The 24503-nt window shown below is 38.0% G+C and overlaps 1 protein-coding gene across 5 annotated transcripts in view; it reads left to right on the forward strand.

Annotated features, from left to right (window-relative positions):
- The window catches only part of CDK14 (cyclin dependent kinase 14), a 547481-nt gene that overhangs the window by 154163 nt on the left and 368815 nt on the right, over positions 1 to 24503 (forward strand). For all 5 annotated transcript variants that reach the window (XR_003516423.2, XM_027573639.2, XM_027573640.2 and 2 more), the window contains one exon: positions 23671 to 23750. Coding sequence is in view for 4 of the 5 variants with exons in the window: in XM_027573639.2 (XP_027429440.1) it covers positions 23671 to 23750 (80 nt within the window). In the remaining variant the exon portion in view is untranslated. The remainder of the gene's footprint in view (positions 1 to 23670; positions 23751 to 24503) is intronic.

Genomic DNA, 24503 nt, shown 5'->3' on the forward strand with positions numbered 1-24503 from the left:
ACCAAACCACAGATCCATGAGGCTCAGAGCACACCAAGTATGTTTATGTGTAAACAAATCTGAAAAACAAAAATAAAAACCCTGTATACCTAGGCATATCATATTCAAGCTGTGGAGAAACAGAGACAAGGAGAAAATCTTAAATGAAGCTAGAGGAAAAAATACTTTACCTACAGAGGAAAAAGAATAAGAATTTCATCAGATTTCTCATCAGAAACCACAAAAGCAAGAAGAGAGTGGAGTGAAATCCTTAAGAAAAGAGGTTAAAAAAACCACCAACCTAGAATTCTATATCCAATAAATATCTTTCAAAGGTGGAGGAGAAATAAAAACTTTCTCAAACAAAAACTGAGGGAACTCATTGGCAGTAGACTTGTCTTGTGAGAAATTTTGGAAGTACTTTAAGCAAAATGAAAATGATACAGGTTGGAGACTTGGATCTCTATAAAAAAGAGCGTTTGAGAAGGAATAAAGAAAAGTAAAATAAAATCTTTTATTGTCATCTTAGTTGAACTAGAAATGCACTGTCTGTTTCAAGCAATAATAGTAACAGTGTATTGGGAGATTATGGCATCTAGATAAGTGAAATGAATGACAGTAGCATCATGAGGGTTGGATGACTCAACGGAGAACACTGTTAGAAGGCACTCTGCTACACAGGAGCTGATACCGTGTTATTTGAAACTAGACTTAGATTAGTTAGAAATGTAAACTCTAGGACAACCACTGTGACGATTTCAAAAAGTCTAAACGATACACTAAGAAGATAAAATAGAATTATATAAAATGCTCAATTAAAATTAGAGGAGGCAGAAAAAGAGGGAGCAAAAAAGGGACAAATACAATAAAAAGAAAACAGTTACAAACAGGATAGATTTTAATATACCTATATCCAAATCGCATAAGGTATCATTGGTCTAGATGCACCAAATAAAAGAGATGATCAGTGTGGATGAAAAACAAGATCCAACTCTGTGCTGCTTACAAGAAACCTACCTTAATTGGATTAAAAGTAAATTCATAGAAAATATGCCATACTAACACTAAAAGAAAGCTGGAGTAGTTATATTAATTTCAGACTAAGTAGACTCTTTTGAAGACTCAGAAACCCATCAGGATAAAGAGGGGGCATCCCATAGTGATAGAGGCATTAATTTCCCAGGAAGATATAATAATTCTAAATGTGTATGCACCTAACAATAGAGTGTCAAACTATGGGAGGCAAAAGCTGATAGAACTGAAAGGAGAAATGGACAAATCCACTCTTGTAGTGAGAGGCTTCAACACCCTCCTGCCGGTAACTGATGGCTCAAGCAGGCAAAAAGATCGGTAAGGAATAGATGACCTAAACAGCACTTCCAAGGTACAGAAAGTGGAAGCTGCCAGCATTTTAAGGCCTGTTCCCAGAACTGGAACTGTGTCACTTTCACCTTCTTTATTGATCAAGTGTTCCGAGAGACCAGAATCAAGGGTAGAAGACATAGATGGTACCTCTCCATGAGGAATGTCAAAGAATTTGGGGGCTATGTTTTAATACGTCACAATATAGTTTGGATTTCATTTCAGTCTAGAATTAAATCTTTGCTCTCACCTTTGCAGAGTTCTTTCAGTTATCTTTTCTGACCACATATTCACTGATGCCTTTTTGGATTAACCTCACCAAGTGTTGGATACATTCCTGAGAACGAGGACCCAGTGTGGTGTTCGGTGCCTTGTGGAGAGAGGCATCTTACGTGCTGGTTGGCCTAAGACAATCCTGGTTTTTGCTTGTCTTTGTGTTATTATTAATAGTGTTTCTTTTCACTAATTCAGTGTTTCTACTATCCATTGTCTCCATTTGGGTGATAAAATATACAACCACCTTACTTATACAGTACTTTATTCCTCTAGAGACTTGATAAAGCATTTTGCCAAAAACCAGAAGTTATTTAAAGTGCCTTATTATGGAATTCAACTGAGTATTTAGAAGCCTTAATTTCGGTGAACCTTTGGGAGCTTTTTAAAAATTGTGATTGTCATTGAACCTCTAATGAAGATTTGTCAATTAATTTAAAAAGATTCATGACGATTAATGACCTTTAGGTACAGCACATTCTCTTAGACAGCAGGGTATGGAGTCTAGAGGTCATGATTTTTGTGGAATAAAACTGATCAGTCTAAAATTCAAATGACCTACCCAGATCCCTTACTGCTCAGAGTAATTCAAGATAGTGGAAATGCTGGAAATTTGAAACAGGAATTAATGAGTAAGCTGGGACTTGGGTGGAATCAGGTGCTATTAGAGATCAAAGAGTCAATGACATTGGGGAGGGTATGTGCTATGGTGAGCGCTGTGAATTGTGTAAGACTGTTGAATCACAGACCTGTACCTCTGAAACAAATAATATATTATATGTTAACAAAAAAAAAAAAGAAGCTAGCAGGAAGGGAAGAGTGAAGGGGGGATATTGGAGGGGGAGACGAACCATGAGAGACTGTGGACTCTGAGAAACAAACTGAGGGTTCTAGAGGGGAAGGGGGTGAGGGGATGGGTTAGCCCGATGATGGGTATTAAAGAGGGCACGTATTGAATGGAGCAGTGGGTGTTATATGCAAACAATGAATCATGGAACACTACATCAAAAACTAATGATGTAATGTATGGTGATTAACATAACATAATAAAAAAAAGAGTCAATGAGTTTTAGTCAGATGCTTATAGTTTATTTAGCATTGGCACATACAAGAGGGATATACTATAGTATTAGGAGGAATTATAATCCTGGGGAGATGGCAAAAGTATTTGGAAAATCTAGAACTATAAATTGCATAAAGTAATCAAGTACAAGATTTGGATTGTAGACATTGTTGATTTGGGATGATTTTTGAGGAGTGTGACATCTGGTAGAGCAAGATCAGAAAGGAAGGCTTTGGAGAAAGGAGTGGGGCATGATCTGATTCTTTTCTTACGTTTGGGTTTCCTGGGAAGTTCAACTTCAGGCTCTTGTTTGTTGCCTCATAATGAACTGGCAAGTGATACCTACCTTTGTCAGTAGAATCTGAAAATGGAAAAGATAATACAAGCTCAGTGACTTTAATGCAGAAACATATCTGACTTTAAAAAAAAATCTCGAGACAGAAAGGAAATGTAAAGATTTTAGGTATGAGACATTTTTCATGCTTAATGGTCGATAACCAAGCAAATATGTGCTTTCTTCCTTCCGGGGTTCAAGGACTTAAACATATAGTTCACTGTATAAACAAATTTTTGAAAATTTGAAAAATACCTTTCTCTATTTCAGAATGGTCTCTTGGGGATTGCAGTATTTTTATTTTATTATTATTTTTTAAGATTTTATTTATTTATTTGAGAGAGAATGAGAGAGAGAGAGAGCGCGCGCACATGAGAGGGGGGAGGGTCAGAGGGAGAAGCTGACTTCCCACCAATCAGGGAGCCCAGTGTGGGACTCTATCCTGGAACTCCAGGATCATGACCTGAGCTGAAGGCAGTCGCCTTACCCACTGAGCCACCCAGCTGCCCCGGGGATTGCTGTATTTTTAATGGTCTCTCTTTTCAGGGATTTAAATCAGCGATCCTACAGATCTATGAGCATTGTCTGAGCTGAGGGAAAATTGTAAACACCAGGAACTTCCAGTGAATAGTTGAAAGCCCTGTTGTAATTCGACAGAGAATAAGATAGAAGTCATCCCTTATTGGCCTGATGTGTGAGAGAAGAGTGACTTCTGAAGCAGTTTAGCAGCCAGCACAGGTACCCACAGACAAAAAAGCCCCTGAGGAAGCAGGAAAAGCAACCAGAGGCTTTTGTTGTGTGTGATCAAAGCCCTGAGGAGAAAGAAGAGCGATATGGAGATACTGAGAAACCAAATAAATGTTCCTAATGAGGCCAACTGGGGATCCCAGAAGAAGCTGAATTCCTAAGGGGAAGGCAATGGGCTGGGTTAAACAGAGTGACAGATTTGTCGGGAGTTTTTTGTTTGGGTTTTTGTTGTTGTTGTTGTTGTCTGCTTTAGTCCCCTGGAAAGTTTTAGTGTTAAGCTCTGGAGAATTAAGGGCACCTGGGACTGTGCCCAAAGTAAAGCGCAGAGTATTATTAAATTAAAATAGAATGGATCTCATCTCTGAGTGAAATAGAAGTGATGGAATAACAGAACACCAATAGTTAGAATTAGACGAAAGAAGAACCACAGGATCTGAGAGGGGTTGCCTAGGAAGGCAGCCAGAAAACCAGCCAAATGCCAAGGAAGGCAGAGAGTTACAGGGGCCTGTGGGTGATAATGTCCAATATTCAGCAAGGTCCTGAAAAGATTGGTCCTGAAAAGAACCCATTAAATTTGCAACTAGGAAGGTTTTTCTTTAGTTCCTGTAGGGGACTGGTGGGGTTAGAGACTCTCCTGCTTTGGATTGAAGAGAGAAAGGGGAGGATGGAGGCCGACATGCAGGGAGTTGAGGCAGGCAGCAAAGGAAAGAAGATAGGACAGAAGTATTTTTTTGTCGTTTTAGTTTTAAACCAGACAGGAAAAAATTCAGTATGTGTATAGATTATGAGCCAGGCATCAGTAAAAAGGGAGAGAGAAAACAACTAAGGAAACACTTGAAGTATATTCTTGATGAGGGAATTTGAGGAACTCTGTTTTCTCTGTTGCTTGAACTTTATTCCATAGGTCTTTGGTAATGCCTCTCCCTGTCATGTGTTAATAATATATAGATATAAAATAGTTTTTATTGCCAGTTTCACCTCATTTAGGACATAGATCTATAAGAGTATTATTATTCTTAAATATCTCTTCTATTTTTATTTATGTTCCTTAAAAATTTAAATACATCATTGAATTCTGTGTAGCACATGGGTTTCTCTGCTTTCCTCTTTTTCTTCATTGATACTAGTTGTAGTTTTTAAATGACAATATTTTTGTGTCTCTCTCTCTCTCTCTCTCTCTCTCTCTCACGGTCCTTTCTTTCTGTAATTTAGGGTCATGAAATAAAGCTAAGATTATGGAACACTGGGCTAAGCTTCATTTTGTCACTTGTGAAAGTAGGGCCCAAATATTAGAATTGATTTCACACAGCTGTGAAGAATCTATGAGAATGAATGCATTTGGAGTTTATAAAACATCTCGAATATAGTACCTGTTAAATGAATGTTGGCTATTACTTTTTTCTTTGTTTTTTCTAACGATTCTGGAAAAGTTTTGAAATGAGATGATTTCTCCCATTTTACAGATGGAGAAATGAGGCCCATAAAATCTGAGTAATTTGCCCACAGTCACTGACATAGCTGTGTGGCAGAGCCAGGACCCAGACTCAGTCAGCCCATCTCTAGAGCTGAGTTCTTAATTTTTATCTCCTTTTATTTTTTACTTACTCATTTTATTTTGAAAAAACTTAAAATCTGTGCTTACTCTCCCCTCTTATTAATGATTAACCCTAGGGTACGTGACCAGTTCTCCCATGATTCTTAATCTTCCCTCTGTGCCTCTGCTGTCATTTCTCCTTAGTTTTGTATCGCCCACATTCTCCACTGTTCTAGGCAACTCCACAGTGACACATAGCTCCCCGCCCCCCATACTTCAGCCTGCTGATTTGTGGCTTTCCATGTAGAAGGGACTGCATGAAATAGAACACTTACTGCTCCCCTTTTCCCTCCTTTAGATACAGTTATTTCGGACAAGGTTTTCCATTTCATTGCTGCCTTCTCTGTATGGACATCGGCCGGAGATTCAGTGGCACCCATGTCTCTTACTACTTTTTCTTCAATTCCTGTGACACACAGAACTCCTGATCCACCAGCACATTTACAACCCTTTTGTCCTTCTCATAAATAACGGAGGAACTAATATTATAGTAAGAGCAGTACCTTAACAAAATAATTCTTTCAAATAGGTTTTTGAGTAAATCGGGAACTCAGCACCCTTGAGCCACCCCTTCCCCCCCAAGTTATTCCCAGCCGTAGCTGTGAATGCGCTTAAGTATTCAAAATGGAATTAAGAGGAGGAAATGATTCTGCTTGTTGTGTCCTTTGAGAGTCTTGCTGAATTTTCTGGCCCACTTTTCTTTGTTCTTTTTTGTCACTTCCTTATGAACTTGTGTCTAAGCAGGTACATTTATATTGTTTGTATGTGTTTATTCACACAAACTTTCAGATGGCTTGATTAAATTTTAAATCATTTTCGTGATAGCTGGTGTGACCTGAGCTAATTTACCATTGACCCATATGTTAATAAAAGGACTTGTTTAATTAATAAGAGCTGAAGAGAATATCTGTACTGAAGTTATTTTGTTTAGTAAATATGGTTAGGTGAATGATGCTTCATGACAAATGCAATTTTTGAAGCTGACATGGCCAGATCTCTACCTAGGGACAATGCTAGTAGCCACTTATTTATTTATTTATTTTTATTATTTTTAAATTTAATTTAATTTTATTATGTTATATTAGTCACCATACAATACATCATTAGTTTTTGATGTAGTGTTCCATGATTCATTGTTTGCGTATAACAGCCAGTGCTCCGTGCAGTACGTGCCCTCCTTAATACCCATCACAGGGCTAACCCATCCCCCCACCCCTCTCCCCTCTAGAACCCTCAGTTTGTTTCTCAGTGTCCATAGTCTCTCATGGCTCATCTCTCCCTCCGATTCCCCCCCCTTCATTTTTCCCTTCCTTCTCCTACTGTCCTCCATGCTGTTCCTTATGTTCCACAAATAAGTGAAACCATATGATAATTGACTTTCTCTGCTTGACTTATTTCACTTAGCATCATCTCCTCCAGTTAGTAATCAGTCGGCAGAGTTATATTTCCCTTTCTACTTTTCAAAAACTTCCCATTGTGTTGCATATATTTATATAATATACAAATACACGTATATTCATGTATGTGTATATATGAAAAGGAAAATGCGGGTAGCAGAGATTGTCTTTGAAAGTTGGAGAGAGCAGAGTTGACAGGTTGAATGGTGGGCTGTAAATTTATACTCCTGAGTAACAACATTGTTGCCCTGAAACCTTGGGTATCTCAACTTCTCATCTGTCACTTTCTTATTCTACTTCAGAACTGGAGCCATTCCATCTATCTAAAATGAGTAAATTTCCCTGTTTTCCCAAATATCCTTTATAATTCAATCATACTTTCCCCATAGTCATTCAAAATGAGTGAGCTTTTATAGCATAAGGGTTGGATGCTTCTCTGACATATGATTAATCATGCTTTCTCACTTTCTGAAATCCATAATCTGAGTCCAGTTGAATAAATAGTGGCCTGGATTTTAAGATCATAGTAAAAAGAAGAAAATAAGGAATGTGTTTTCTTTAAAAACCAAGAAAAAAGAATAAAAACTAAGAATAAGGTGATTCTGTGTGTTATAACCAAAGATGTTTATCTACCATGGACCCGGGACGTTAGTTTTATAGTGTTTATTTTTTATAGTAAGTTTTATATTACTACTTATGTAGCTATAGGTACTATATATATTGTTATATGTATGGTTATATATACACACAAAGACACATGTGTGTATATATATGTGTGTGTGTATAACTATATTCCATTTTGAAACAAGGAATATGTATAAAATAAAACTTAGAAAAAAAGAGGAAAATGGTAAATAACTATAAAGTGACTATTTTATTTGCAGGTATTTGACATAGAAAGATTTAGATATATGTATTCAATTTACCCAGTTTACAGATATATTACTTTTTTTTCTGTTTACTTATTATAAGATAGCATATTACACCAGCTAAAGTCTTATTTATTTTCTGGGCCAGGATTTGTATGTAAGGTGTTGTCACGGGAGAGAGTTCCTCAGCTGGGTGACTACTGATGATTTCCCATCTGCTGCAGTTGGAAGAAGAGTCATGACATTTGTCTCCATTTCTCCTTTTAGGTGAAAACTGAGTAAATGTCTAATTATTTTTCAGTATATGTTGCCTCTGAAGTCAGAGACTTTATCCTCCAACACTCATTTTGAACTTAAATGAAAAGCACATTGGAAAGCTTTCTATTAATGGCTGAAAAGATTCACACACACAGAGACATTTAGGAAAGCTGACTTTCGTGAATTCTTAGTTATAGAAATTATTCTATTGGGGAAAGCTGATGGGATCTGCCCTATCTGAAGCTGTGTGCTAGTTTAGCCCTTGTTGGAAGTAGTTGACTTCATTCATTCCTGTGTGCAGTATTTACTGAAGCCAGACTCTGCAAAAGCCATGTAATACAAGGAAAAGCTATAGAACGTGGTTTCTCCTCAAAGTGGCTAAATTATGTTGTCTCACTGAACAAAAATTAGAGTTCTTATTGGAAGCTAGATTTGGTGCCCGAGACTTTACATCACTGAATAGCCTCTTGTTTAAGATCTTGTCAGTTTTCCTTACTTTGTAGCACTAAACCTGGCAAAAAGATTCCTCTTTAGAAAAGGGATGCTAATGTCTTGTTTGATGGTGATAAACTCACATGTTACTCCTTGGAAAGCCCTGCAAGTTAGCACAGGTAGATTTAACAGGTTGTGTATTTGGCTTTCTTTGTCTTTACAATAAAGACTTGCCACCAAATATTTTATAGTATGTACACATGGGTACAGTTTAAATCCTGGACATTTTTTAATTTTTAGTATGTTTTAATGTTAATCTGTATTTATAAATATATTAATTTTATAGTCTGTTTTTTCTCCTTTTAATTTAGTTTAATTATGTTATGTGAGTCACCATACAGTACATCATTAGTTTTTGATGTGGTGATCCACGATCCATTGTTTTCATATAATACCCAGTGCTCCATGCAGTACGTGCCCTCCTTAATACCCATCACCAGGCTAACCCATCCCCCCACCCCCCTCCCCTCTAAAACCCTCAGTTTATTTCTCAGAGTCCATAGTCTCTCATGGTTTATAGTCTGTTTTAATCTATATATCATGAAGTACATTTAGTAGACTTATAAGCTCAGTTAACTTACCTTTATTGGTTAGGAATGTATATTTAACAGATGAACATTGTTGATATGTTAGCTTTTACTTCATTCAGAGCTCTACCCTAAAAAAAGTGTTAGCAGGTAATAAATATAATGTCTCGCAAGATCAGAGGTCTAATTACTTTACTGGATCAATCCTGTGGTGGACTAGAGGCATCCAGATCCCTCTTGAGTCTACTATTTATGCTCTACTGATTCCCTGGTTTTTACTCTCTGTACTTTTAAGCGGACCTCCCCACCTCCTTCTGCATCTTTGTTTATAGATCCCTCTGTGTAAATGGCTTGCTTCTCCTTTTCACATGCCCATGGCCTATCCCATCTTTAAGGTCCAACTCAAGTCCCACTCATACTGAGATTTTCCTGGCTTCTTACAAGACACTGTCCTTGATTAAACTTAAGCTATGCTCCTCTAAGTCCTCCTCCTGATAGACCTTGACTTTGCCTGCCACAATCCACCCTCCCCCGCCACCTCCCGGCAACCCCTTGTCCTTGCCAGGCCTTCCTAGCCTAGTTTTAGCAAGATTCCTGCCATTTAGAGAAAATCTCCCCACCCTTGCTTTCTGGTTGCTCTGGCCTGCCCTTAGCCAGGATCCTGTTAGATCAGGTTAGCAGAAACTACCCCTACCCTTGATGTCACTTCTTAGTAATTTTCCATCCATCCGTGAATGACCCCCTAACTTCTCTGTGGCTCTAAATCCCCACTGTTCTTGTATATTCAGAGTTGAGCCCTGTCTTTGTCTCCCTTGTTATAATAGTCTTGAATAAAGCCTTACTATTTAAACAGGTGTCAGAATAATTTTTTTTCATGATTTAGTTACTGCTTTGCTTTCTATGTCCTTTACTTCCTCATGTGTATGTAACTTACATTCTTATGTACGTCATGTACTCTTATGCATATATGTGTTCTTCAGCACCTATCACAATGCTATTAATACATACTCAACTATAAACATTAACTAATGATTGGGGAAAGTGTTTAGGGATGCCGTGACCACACTCTTTAAGTGTGTTGAGAAGACATTGACAGATGGCTCTTGGGAGTAGAGATTTGTAGTCAGGACATAAGAAGTTCTTTCTTCAAACGCACATTTGATTGCCATGGGTCTTAGTTCTTCCAAATCTAAAGTCACGTATCTGGGTTCATAGAGTAAAATCTTCTAGCATATCTATCCTGGAGGTGATTTGATTGGTTGCTTTCCATCACTAGGTATGAAGCGGTTCCATTACCCTAAATTCCAGCCAGGCCAACTTAAGGAACTGTGCCCCATATAGGTCCTGCCCCCATGTGGCCGTCAGGCTCATACTTGCTTCCTCTGTCACGTCTCTCTTGCTTGACTAGTGGGGTTGCTTTCATCAATATACCAAAATGAAAGTCATGAAAATTTATGAAAGAAATAAGTACTGGGGCCATTTTCCTTAAAAGGAAGTATGAGCTTGTTTGAACTTGAGGTTTCCTGGATTTTATATCAGCTCATCCAGTAAAAAGATAGATTATTAAACCACACACACAAAAGTAAATGACCAAATATAAAAGTGGGATACCATTTAAGAAAAACACCCACCCACAGAAAGAAGTCTAGAAGATACACACACATGTTGAAAAATTTACCTCTGAATAATGGGATTATTTTGATATAATTTTTTTTTCTGTGTTTGCCAACCATTTTGCCATAAACACGTCACTTTTACAATTAGGATAAGACTTATTAATGCCCATTCTAAAACACATTGATCTATTTTAAGGTTTGTAAAAAATTATTAGAAAACACAAAGAATAATGACATTGCTTTGACAGTAAATAATTTGATCACAGGTGTCTGAAAAAAAAATACACTGATACACAGAGCGCCTTTGTTGAATGTAGGAGTAGTGCGAGAATATGGCTCACGTACCTTTCTTCTGTGGTTCACGCTGTAATTATTGCTACCCCACAGAGAACTTATGAGTATGGGTTCTGAAGTCTGACCTCCTAAAAATTCTGAAACTGCCTCTTTTGGTTGTGTGATCTGGAACTGTGCCTTGGTTTTTTTTGTTTTTTTTTTTAATAAAGTGGAGATGGCAATAGTATCTATCACACAACTTTGTTATAGGAATTAAATGAGACATTGTAAATAAAGTCCTTGGCCCAGGGCCTGTCACATTTTAGGTGCTTTAACAATAGTGATATTCAATGCAAGTGCTATTTTTGATTTAAAAGACACCTATTTTAATTTTAAACCTATTGGCTGTATGTAAGACCATCTGATTCCATATCAGGGTAGTTTGTACTCTGGCTCTAGTGCTAGGTTTTGAAAGTAATACTAAGCATAGATCTTATTATATCAATTCTACATAATTTTTATAAAGTCCTTATCTAATCAGCTCGTTAGTAAAACATGAATTAATACAAAGCCTGAGCCTCACCATGTGTAGGTGGATTGTTTTCAACTTTTTGTTTGAGTCATTTTTTACATTGACACCTTGCTTGCCTTTACAGCAGTCCATTGTAGTGCCCCTTTTATTTTTAGGAGAGTAATAATAGTCTTTAGATTTAGTAATTAATGATGCCTAAGCATTGTTCTCCAATCCTTCTTGTCATAAAAGACTTCATTCAAACTAGATAAATTTGGCTTTGCTTGATATTGTTTTAGAAAATTTCATTTCAAAGATATTTAACAGTGACACATTTTCTATAATTATGACAGTAATCCAATTTAATGAAGAAAATAAAAATCACTCATAATCCTCTTCACTTGATAGAAGTCTTAGTCCTTTAACCAAGCTACTGTGTATTTATAATAATTATCTTTGTTGGTTCTCTATGGGCCTTTGCTGCCAACCACAAAAAAGAAAATAACCAGGTTGCTATCCTGGTTGACATAAACTGGATGGGTGTGTGTGTGTGTGTGTGTGTGTGTGTGTGTGTGTTTGTGTCTTTATTAGAATGGGTAGAAAATAGTCTGAACTCTGAATACCTCTGCCTAATGGCTCTCCAGGGCTGCTTTAATTGTTTTATCCTGCTGTTCCAAACTTCACTTAATTTTGTATGGCTCTGTTTGAATGGAAAATGCAAGATCTCTGTGATTAACACTATTTGGCAACGAGTATTGGGGGGTTCCTTAAAGTCTTGTGGTGAATCAGTGATGTGCTTTTTGGTGCATCTCATTTAACTTTTTTTAGAGATGCTTTTTTCCTGCGAGTGGAGGCCTGATTTCTCTCTTACGATGCTGAACATGTGTGCCTCAACTAGAGAATGGGCACCATTTCTGACTCTGTTAGTGAAATGGGAACATCATGGTTTAAACATATCTTTGCACTGAGAAAGCTTGAGATGTTCTAAGGTGGAGCGTCAGACTTTATTCTCTTCTTTAATCCCAGCTTGTGTAATGACTCAGGCTGATTGTGATGCTGTAGTTAGACTTTAAAAAAAATTATGAATGAGTGGATTTTAATTTTATATTTAGATATAGTATGAGATACAGTATGTAAGCATTAGCTAGAAAATAATAAGTAATCCAAGGTAGGGGAAAATGATATTATCATCAAAAAGTATATTCATTTCTTTTCTGGTTTTTTGAGGCATTTTCTATGGGAAAAAAGCTTCTGAAGATAAAAATCTACTTGAAGTGGCAACTTGACCTCAGAAAGAGAAAATTTGATTTCTCTAGAAATGTAAAATGCTGCCTTTCCAAAGACCGCAGTAATATGCTTCCGCAGACAAGTGTGCTTGAAAGTGGAACTAGGGAAAAACAGGGAAAAACCCAACTTCTCCTTTTTTTTCTTAACCTTCACGCCGTCCCTTCGTTCTTAGGTTTCAGTGCATATGGGCATATTTGGGTGTTGTATGTTTAGGGACATAAATTGTATGTTATAGAGAAAAATTTGTAGAAATATTTATTTATTTATTTATTAAGATTTTATTTATTTATTTGACAGAGAGAGATGCAGCGAAAGAGGGAACACAAGAAGAGGGAGTGGGAGAGGGAGAAGCAGGCTTCCTGCTGAGCAGGGAGCCCGATGCAGGGCTGGATCCCAGGACCCTGGGATCATGACCTGAGCCGAAGGCAGACGCTTAACGACTGAGCCACTCAGGCGCCCCATTGTAGAAATATTTAACAGTGAATTTCAAATCTCACTATGTGTGAAAAATCAGTTTCTAAAAGCTCAAACTACATTTTACTTATTTTTTAACGAAACCCTGCCATCTCATTAAACATGCCCCTCTTTAGTAATTTCAGGAATATGTGTCACCAACTACCTTTACATTTGTAGGTGTCCTGGGCATCTTTTCTGTGCTTTGTGCCTTTTTTTGATATGTGAACAGTTCTTCCATTCCTTGTCTTTGATTCCTTTGCCTTACTTTTTTTTTTTTTTTAAAGCAACTTGTCTTTGTTTATCTTGCATTTTAGTTGCTTAATACTGTCTTATTTCTTCTCTGGCTGGTAATCTCCTCAGAGGCTGTATGCATGGGACTTTTGCTCTATCCAAAAATGGTTCCTTGCATCTGGAGGTATTCCAGAAGAATACCGAGAAGTGTCCAGTCCGTTGCCCTAAAACTCTGGAAGATTAATGTATCAAAATGGATGGTAAAATCTCTCAAAACCAAACCAACACAGACCAGATAACCACAATACAATGCAGCTCAGTGAGAGAAGGAGAGGAAGCATCAGAAGCCCAGGAAAGGCTAAGGTTTCAAGTTGATACATAGAAGATGCCACTGGGGTAGAAAGGTGCTGGAGAATGAGTGCAATTACTCCCCTCTGTTTTGCTTATATCACTGCTACCAAGGCGAGTGAGCTTCTGGAACCAAAACACAGAACAAATATAAGAGTGAATTAAATTATCAAATGTCTTGGGAAGTTTGAGAGTACTATGGTTCTCTATGGAGTTCTGGTTTAAGACTTAATATGATTATTTAACTGAATTTTAAAGAAATTAGGGTTGAGATTGTCCCATCCCTGTCAGTCATCCTTGAGGAACTATGAAAAATTGGCAAGGCATTAGCAGCCTTGAGAGGTCCACATAGTCACAGAAGACAGATTCTCTGAACCAGATCCAGGGGAAATGGTGTGATCGACCTTCTCTCTGCATGCCCTTCTCATTCCCTCTCCCCATCAGAACATTTTAGGACAGATCACGCAGATGACTTCTGAGTAGTTAGAAAACAAAATAGCGATCTAAGAGTTCATAAATATTATGTCATCCCTAAATAACCTTAATTCCTTTTTCTGATCAGATTGTTAAGCTAGTAGACCAGTAGAACCCTGTAGATACTGTATATTTGTTTGTTTTTCAGATGCGGGGAACGGTTCCTGTTTGTGTTCTGATAGGTAAGAGAGTGATAGGCAGTTGAGTGCTGTGCTCTTGCTGGTGGTGGGTTTACAACAGGCTGATTAAGGATCCCTAAGAGTAGTAGGGTTTCTTCTACCTCCTTTACATGGTAAGAGGTTGACTCATTTGTTCACCGCTGAGCCCTAATTATGTGTCAGATGCAAATTTTCTAGTACGGTCCAGTGGTAGAGGTAGATGGTCAGTGTCATGGTCTGAGAAGGAGGGGCCATGGAAACAAAGGACTAGATTGGAGAGGTTGAAAGTGAAAAGAGGAGGGAGGAGAGAGTAAAGAAAGAAAGGACATTTAATGAAGCCAAGTCCCCAGGAAGGTGTGTGGGGTAGGGGTCAAGAGTGTGGTGTCAAAGGGCACTGTCTTGGACCTCATCCTCTTCAGTGTTTTCATTCCTACCTCAGATTAGGACACAGAGAAGGGTGGGTAGCCAATGCCCATCAAAAACAGGATCGGAATTTGGAACATATATGAGGGGCATGAGCAGTTGGTTGCTGCTGACAAGTTGGAATTTTATTAGGGATAAATCAGACTCCTGAAGTTGTGTTTAAAAAGTGAATTATTAGGCATAGGGCAAGTTAGAAATGGTGTGATTGCAGGGCCCCTGAAGAAAACTCAGGGGTTTTCATTCTTGGTAAGATTAGTTTGAGTTTACAGTATTTTGTGACTATCACAGTTTAAAACATGCTTAGGCCAAAGTAGTACAAGTTCGGTTTCTGGAACGGGGCAGGGTACTATCCCAGTCCATCCAATGCTTTTCAGACCACATCTGGTAGTGTGTCCACCCTGGCAACCACATTTCAAAAGGGGCCAAACAGCTGGGACTTCTCAAAAGCTTGCAACTAAGACTGAGGGCTAGTCAACTATTTCAAATAGCTGAGTACTTTGGGATGTTTATTGTAGAAAAGGAGACTTGGACGTGTTCCAGACCAGACAAAGGAAGAGAGGCAATGAGAAGTTGATGTAAGAACCTAAAGGCTTAACAGACTGGTTCTCAGCACCCCAGGGTGTTTTAAAAAATACAAATGCTTAGGACCCCACCCTACCGCCAATTAAATCAGGAGTGTGGCCAGGCCAAGATATGTTTTAAAGCTGCCCAGTTGATTCTACTATGCAGCCAGCACCTTAATCCTCCACGCAGCTGCAGAGGCTGGCCCCAGTCCCCTCCATGCCTTGTCTAATGCTCAGAGGCAGCCACAACAGCAGCCCCTGTCCCACCTGCTTCCAAGAGACCGTCAGGACGGAATCTCCTCTGCTCATCACTGTTTACCACGGGCACCACCCAAGGGATAAACTCCCGGATCATCTGCTGTCTCTCTGACCTCACCCCCCTACTTCTCACTATATCTTTTACACTGTCCCTTCCTTTCCTTCAGGATCTTCCTGTGTCTTCTAGATCTAGAACATCATCCTCTGATCAACAAACATAATCTCTACCTCTCTCTGAATTTTTTCTTAACTTCCGCTTTAACAGAAAACTGGCTCTCTCTTGAGGTTATCACTTCTCTTGAAGTCCTCCAGATGACTCACAGGTTTTTATGTCTAGCCTAGATTTTTGTACTGAGATCCAGATCCACCAATACCAGTGCTTACTATGTGTCTCCACTGGGGATGCTCCCAGGCTAAGATCCTCCGAAACAGGACTCTACAACTCTGTCTGAATCTCCTCTTCTTTAGTTTCCCTCAATTCAGTAAGTGGTACCTGCATCCACCCAACACTGGAGTCAGAACATTTGGAGTCATCTTTTACAACATTCCCTATACCCAATCCAATTTATCCTGACAGGTTGTTGATTGTGTCTTCAGAATGTCCTTTTCCTTTTTCCCATTGCTCTTACCAAACACTGTTTTTGTGCGGCCGCCATCTTTCCCCAGGACCACTGCAACAGTTTCCTGCCCTTCCTTCCTGTTCCCACTGGTGTGCTCTTTCAGGCCATTCTGATTTAAAGTGGAACTAGGGGGTAGTGGGTGAGCTGCAGACACATAATTTAATCATAGCATTTCCTTTCTTTAGATCACCAGTGTTTTTCCTTTCCTTTCCTTTCCTTTCCTTTCCTTTCCTTTCCTTTCCTTTCCTTTCCTTTCCTTTCCTTTCCTCTCCTCTCCTCTCCTCTCCTCTCCTCTCCTCTCCTCTCCTTTCCTCTTTCCTTTCCTTTCCTTTCCTTTCCTTTCTTTTCCTTTCCTTTCCTTTCCTTTCCTTTCCTCTCCTTTCCTTTCCCCTTTCCTTTCCTTTCCTTTCCTTTCCTTTCCTTTCCTTTCCTTTCCTTTCCTTTCCTTTCCTTTCCTTTCCTTTCCTTTCCTTTCCTTTCTTTTCCTTTCCTTTCTCCTTTCCTTTTCCCTTTCCCTTTCCCTTTCCCTTTCCTGTGGCTCTTAAGGACCTCCATGATCTGGTTCTTCCATTCCTCTTTCCAGTGCCTTCCTAACTCTCCATCCCCTCTCCGCCAACAGCAAGAAACTCCAGTCACTCTTTCCTTCTTGTATCTTTGTTTAACACATTGTGTTCTCTGCCTCTGAGATTTTATTCGGTTGGTTGTTCCATCTACCTGGTTCCAATCTCTTAGTCTATGGGTTCCTCCCCTTTTTTGCCTTGAAATTTATTTGTTGAAGAGACAGGTTCATTTTTCCTATAGAATTTCCTATATTGTAGATTTTCTGATTGTATCCCAATGGTAACATTTAATTTTGTTACCTTATCTCCTTAATTCAGTAGTTAGATTGAGACTTGGTCAGATTCGGGTTGGGTTTGTTCCATAGGAGGGGATGCCTGCTTCCATCAGGAGGTGCATAATATCTGATAGCCTCATTTTGTGATTTTAGCAACCATTAATAATCCGTTAAGTGATTAAGGTTAAGAATGGTGTTAATTCAGATTCTGTCATTCCTTCTTCATTTGTTATACGCAGTACATCTATAAAGAGAAACTTCCATATATCAACTATCTCGTTAGAGTGAAGGACATTGTATATGAAAGTATATGAAGAGGGAAGGTAAATGCTTGATATATTCTTTTCAGCTGTTTTGAAACTAATGATATGGTTTTGTTTTACCCTCCAAATATGACTCCTGAGTTGGTTTTGTTTTGTTGCATTATAAACTTATTGAATTGAATATGTTTGATAGCTTTCAATCACAGGTATTAGTTTAGTGATGCTTAAATTGTTCCATCTTGGATGAGTGAGAACCTCTTGTTTCTCTTTGATACTTTATGCCTGTCTCCTTGGTGAGACCTAAGTGCAAGGATCATGTCTCTGTTCTTCATCCTTTATGCCAAGCACAGAATCACTCTCTCTCAATTTGTTGATTTAGGGGCAGGATATTAAAACTTAATTATGGGACAGACTATCTTATGAAAGAGCATTTAGTTAGTCTTTGTGGATTCAGAACTTGAATCAGACAGTGGAAGTTACAGGAAGCAAATTTTGGCTCATGCCAAAAAAATTGGGGTAGTTTAGGGGAGTTGAGTTCCATCAAGTCTTTTGAGGGGCTGCTTTGTTCCAGGGAGGGAGCGGACAGGGTAAAAACTCAAATCAGTGAGGATCTTTTTGCTTGGAGCCCGAATGGTCATTGAGATCACTTCTGCTTGCAAGGTAATGGCTCTCAAATCCTTAGTTGACAGATTTTATTTTTGGAAAGGTGCAGAGTTGGCTGGTTTAAAATTGTTGAAATGTAATTATTGTTTTCTCGCATGAACAATATATGTCACTCTAAATTTGGTTCAAAGTATAATGAGTTTGTACATTTGATGAAACATTGGCAATGATGAATTATGCGTTAGTAGCAATCATTTCTTTTATAAAAGGTTATAATTGTCCATCGAACAGACTTCTCATTGCATTAAATTCTCAGACTTTTTGCATTGTTAGTCACATTCTAATAAATAGCCATTATACTATTCTCTTTTTAATCTTTGGATTTTATTAGTAGTCTTTTCTCTGTATTGATAAAGATTAGCATGAAGTGTGATTACTGGCAACTTACTTTGAAATTCTAATTTATTTTTCCAGAATAAAATATAGTAAATAGTACTTTCAGGATATTGCAGAATTGCCAAGATTTCTCACTTACACCTGAATAAAAATTGAATTTAGATGGAGATAGCAAGACCACGTGTTTAGTTAACCAGGTGGCTCAGTTGGTTAAGCGACTGCCTTCGGCTCAGGTCATGATCCTGGAGTCCCGGGATCGAGTCCTGCCCGCATCGGGCTCCCTGCTCAGCGGGGAGTCTGCTTCTCCCTCTGACCCTCCCCCCTCTCACGTGTGCGCGCGCTCTCTCTATCTCTCATTCTCTCTTTCAAATAAATAAATAAAATCTTTAAAAAAATATTTCCTTTAAAAAAAGAGTTTTAAATTTTTGAAGTATGTATATAATACAGCAAGTCAGCACTTTAGCCAGTGTCTTAAGAGGGAATTAATAAAACAAGCACTATTAATAGTACCTTTAAAATATTTTAATGACTTTTCTGAAAATTTAAAAATTCAGCCCAATATATTGTCCTTGTTATAACTCTAGTTTGCCATTGTTGCTTCCTCAGTAGTATCTACATTTCCTTCTATAGCTTCTAGACAAATACGGTTGGTATTATTTCCTAGCAGTTTCTCTTGAGACAAAGTCATAATGGAAGAGAGGCAGAATATATTAAATTTTCCAGAGTATATTAAATTTCTTTTAGGTATATTGCCTTAATTTCCTTTGTATCCTCTAGATATAATTTCTTCTAGGTGTTAGCACATGGACACTATTTTCAAAGATGACCTGGTTAATATTTGTAATTTTGTTTTATTGTACTAAATTATCCTATGAAGTTGAAGTAGCTAATGGAACAGAAAACCTTTGGGCTTTCCTTTGAGAATTTTTGCTCATAAGGAAATTCTTTCTGTGCATCATCTTTTGAACCTGGAAATTTTACCCTAAAGGGGGCATTTTCCTTTGTAGGTTTCACAAATGTTGAATGAACAAATGAACAAATGCATGAAAAAATGAACAGGCTGTGTTCCTTGTTCAAAACCCTTAGATCTTCTTGTTTTTCTCTTGCAAGAGAACTTTATTTTTCACAAACTTAGGGCATACAGCACTGCGGACAGAGTTTCTGAAGTTCATAGAGATTTGGATTTGTGGTTAGAACCAGTTTGAAAGCTGGATCCACTTGAACATGGCTCTGCCAGGACACCCAGTATCCCCACGTCTCTGTGTGTGGAAAGCTCTGTGCTTGGGCATTCCCCTGGCTCTTCCTCATCCTGCATTTGAAAGCTCTTCTGTGTGACCAGCGGACTGAAGGTTGATTCATCCCTGGGCCTGAAGTCAGCTTGGCCAAGTGAGATGTTGAAAAATTAGAGAATAGTAAAGAATCTCTGAAATTAAAACGGCTCCTTAAATAGCTTAAGACAACTGGGTAAAACCTGGCAATACCTCCAATAGAATGTTCTGTAGTATTATTAACACAATTAAAAGTTTTTTTTACTATGTTAATCACCTGAATTAATGTCTTCATTGCCAATCAAGCCTTGATTGCCTTCTATTCATTAGCTTTTGATTTAATTAATGAGACTTGTTAAAGAGGAATCTTCAGTGTTTTCCTGTAAACAGCTCTAATTTATTGATTCAATTGGAATTTTGTAATTATTCTAAGGAACTTAAATCAATGTTTGAAGTATATGTTTTGGATCTTTAAATAAAATCGTTTAAACTACACAAGGTAGTTATTAGATATAATTTCTCTGTTACCTCCTTTTCTATGTTATTCTTTGTCATTTTTATAGAATAAGAGGTATCGTCTTTTGATGTCTTTAACAAAATGACATTTTGTTAGAGTTAGTGACTTGGAATTTTAAGTATTTCAGTCTATGCTAAAGTTTATAAAAACATATGCATCAAAGGTAGAACATTAGAAAGTTGGTAATGTTATTTTTTCGCAAAGGTATTCTTTCCAAAAGTGGAGCAAGTGACTTAGCATTTTTCCCTAGGGCTTTAGAACTGAGGGTTTCAGTAGTTGGTGAGTGTCTAGACATGTAGAGAAAAACTAATTAAGAAAAGAGAAAGTCACAATGACTCTAAGGTTAAAGAGCAATTTGATAATCAATATGATTCCTAATGGGAGACCACTAAAGCAGTTGAAGAAGAGGGGATACTGATTAGTGGTCTAGACACAGATAATTAAAGGATAGCGGGGGTTTTGAAACATGGCTGTTGGGTGCAAAAGGGTTAATTAACAAAGTATTCTATAAACTCTGAAACTTTAAGTAAATGAAAACTTGCCATATCCACATGTGTCAAAATCAAAGAGGCTACACATTTGATTTGAAAAAGAACAATAAATACTTAAACCAAACATGAAAGAAGATACTGAAAACTTTATTAAATTTGAGATTTCTGAAACTTTGAAAGCAGCAATTATTATACTTTGTTCTTTTTTTTTTTAAAGATTTTATTTATTTATTTGAGAGAGAGAGGGAGCATGCGCAAGCAAGAGAGCACAAGCAGGGGGAGTGGGAGAGGGAGAAGCAGGCTTCCCACTGAGCAGGGAGCCTGATGCGGGGCTGGAACCCAGGACCTTGGGATCATGACCTGAGCCAAAGGCAGACGCTTAACCGACTGACCCGCCCAGGCGCCCCTAAACTTTATTCTTGAGTTATCTTTCAGGTATAAGAAAGGAATTATCAGTATATTAACATTATTCAATAAATGTTTTTGAGAGCCTACTCTCTACCAAGCAGTTTTAGGCACTGGGCACATAACAGTTAACAAAACAGAAAGACTTCCTTCACTCCCAGAGCTAATAGTCTAGCATAAGTTTTAAGGAAATTTTCAGTGTTATGTAATATAATACATAAAACTCAATGTTTCTAGCTGTTGTGATTATCATAACTATAAGAAATTAATGCTTGGAGTTTCAATTCATGGAGAATGATGCTTCAGAATCAGAATTCCATTAATCTGGATCTGGTACTTTTTATGCAGTTATCAAAGTAAATATGTTAAAAAATTTTTTCACCACAAAAATAATGCACATTAGTATATGAAATTACTTAAAGGTGTTCTACCTCTAGTTGCATTTAAAGAGTAAGTGTTGGCTTAGTTGAAGGTTTCTCTCCTTTTAATATATTATAGGGGAATGAATTATGCTTCATGGTCTGAGAGTGTTTTAAGTATATGACCTTCAAAAACATGAATTCCCTGTATTCTAGAATTCAGTTCATGGTACATATAAGTTAATGATCTCAAGGGAAGTAGAAAAGCTTTGTGGGAAGAAGGTTGTGTGCATTTTTTTATGGGTGAGGGGAAAATATCTGTAAATGTGGGGAAAGTTCCAAGCAGTTCCTGGAAGCAGTTACTGCCTCCTCTGGGGAGCCAGTGATGAGCTCAACTGGGCTGAGAAAAATCTGTGCAGATGTCAGCACTGACTGCATTCCAGCCTCAAGCCCCGCCAGAGACCACCACCTCCCCCCCTTTGTCATAAAGGACAAAGTGAGAGCACAAGGTACAGTCTCCAGTGGAACTCCATGTGCGTATCAATTTTTTGCCTACACCTGGGTACCTAGAGCACAGTCAGGAACGGAAAAATCAAGGTAATGTACTGAGGTGCAAAAAGGATGCAGAGCAGAAAAGCAGTTGGCCTGTCATCCCGGCTGAAAGACAAGGAAAAATACCTCCTAACCTTGAGAAGAGGGCACATTGTGGGGCTTTATAATCAGATGGCATTATACCATCAGGGTAACCAACAAAGTATTTCCATAGTTAGCGCAATGAGGAATGCCACTGGGATGGTTGGGCTATGCTGCATTCTTCGGACTTTCAAGTTTTGTGTCTGTGGCAGTTTTTCGAGCAAAACCAGACCAATTGGATGCAGTTCTTAAAAAAGAGACATTCTCATTCTTTGTTTCAGACTCAGGCCCTGGATTTTCTGGACCGCATGAGTTCTTGTTTGCTGGTTCCATAAGCTCTGAAGATTTGTGGTTGCAATTTTTGTCTCTCAGATTGGCAGAGTCAGTGGTTGATAACATTGTATAGGTGAAGGGGCTAACAGGAGCTCTTACAATTGTTCTGTAGGAATTATAAGGTGGTACAACCTCCATGTAGGATAATTTCCCACTATTCATCAGAATTAGAATTTGGATATGCACATACATTTCAAACTTGCAATGCCACTTTTAGGAATTTATCTTCCAGATATTTTTTTTTACCTGAATGAAGTTACATGTCCAAGAATATTTATCGCCATCATTATTGTAGTAGCAAAACAATGGGAACATGCTAAACGACCATCAGTAGAAGACTGGGATTAAATGAAGTATATTACATGTATACAAAGGAGTACCCTGTGGTCTTTCAAAAGCAATAGAAAGTTTTCTCTATGAATTTATGAGGAAGTCGCCAAATTTGTTAAGGTAAAATACACAGTGTACTCTGTCTAGCATACTACCATAGATGTGTGTGTGTAAGTATATATGAACAGTGGTAACCGGTGACCTCACAGGATGGGAGCTGGGTGGCTGAAGGAGCGTAGCAGAGAGACCTACTTTTCATCAAATGCCTTCTTGTACCTTTTGCATTTGTAATGTGTGCTTGTTTTATCTATTCTTATTAACAAAGGATGCTGCTGGGCCTAGTAAAGGTAAAGGAGAGCATTTGCCTAGAAGACCAATGTAGATTGTCATGTTTTTGTTAACAGAATTGACTAGATAAAAAAGTTATCTGTCTACTGCAGTCTGACTTTTAATTAGAGCCAATACACATTTAGAATACGTCTGGAAGAACCATCTGCTTTGGAAAGGTCCTGTGTAATCTTATAATAGTAAAACATTCATAACTTTTATTTTGATGATATACTGATGTATAAGACACATTCAGACCAAATATAATTTTAGAAGGCTCTAGTAAAAATAAAATAATGAGAAAGGGAGGAATGAGTGATATTGAGAGAGAGAAAGAAGAGGGAAGAGAGAAGTTTGAGTGTCGAGTTTCTGACCTTGGGGATTGAATGACCTCAGCTTCAGACTGAAGACGAAGACATTTCAGCCAAGGAAACGAAGGAGCTATTGGAAAAACTAAGGACAAGAGTTATTTTGATTTCTTGATTTCTGATTAGTCTGAGAATGATTGATCAAGCATGGTGATTTTGTTAAGCACTAGTTTCATTCTGGAAGGAACATTAGAGGGAATCATAGAAAACTTCGGTTAAATCTTGGACGAGGCGAGTGTGAATATTTAAAATGTGAATATTTATAATGATGATAGAAAATTCCCAACCTTACTGAAATTAATGTTGTGGTGGCATGATTGAGTCACTGACATTTTCAGTGCAAAAATGCATAAAATATAAACTGTAAGAAAATTAGAGCCGTAACGGGAACATATTCTCACGGATTCACTTTTCTTTTGTTTCTGCCAGAGTAAATGGGAAGTTGGTAGCCCTGAAGGTGATCAGGCTGCAGGAAGAAGAAGGTACACCTTTCACAGCTATCAGGGAAGGTAGGCATTTTCTTGTTACCTTTGTTTTTGTGTTTGCATGATTCCTGTCGCTGTTTAAATATTATTCACCTCTGCATACGCAGAGTTTGTAAATTATATGGTTATATCTCATTGGAAAGTGTAAACTGAAATTTAAAAATCAGGATCTCTTGCAATCATATCGAGTCATGTTAAATAAAATAAGACAATCCTGCTGTATACTCAGGTGTGGGGGGAAAAAACCTGATGTGTATTGATGGTGAGACTGAAGCTGACTGCAAGGAATTTTATATGCCTGGTTTTGTTTGTAGGGTTTCTAAGGTACACATTAATCTAGCATTACTTTATATTCATGCCTTTTAAGAAAATTCCTTACACATACTGGGCTTATGCTATCTTGTTAGTCATTTGTCTTTCTTCTTTCTTGATTTCTTTGTTCCTGTCCTTTACTATTTTTTCTGTTGGTCTTTTTTTTTTTTTAAAGATTTTATTTATTTATTAGAGAGAGAATGAGAGAGAGAGAGAAGCACATGAGAGGGGGGAGGGTCAGAGGAAGAAGCAGACTCCCCGCTGAGCAGGGAGCACGATGCGGGACTCGATCCCAGGACTCCAGGATCATGACCTGAGCTGAAGGCAGTCTCTTAACAACTGAGCCACCCAGGCATCCCTCTGTTGGTTTTTCTTATTGACATATAGATACTCTTTATATATTAGCATCATTTATCTTGTAATATTTTCTTTGGCCATTTTTCTAAAAATTTCTCTTACAACATA

This window comes from Zalophus californianus, chromosome 12 (genome assembly GCF_009762305.2).
Source record: "Zalophus californianus isolate mZalCal1 chromosome 12, mZalCal1.pri.v2, whole genome shotgun sequence".
In the NCBI taxonomy this organism is placed as follows: domain Eukaryota; kingdom Metazoa; phylum Chordata; class Mammalia; order Carnivora; family Otariidae; genus Zalophus; species Zalophus californianus.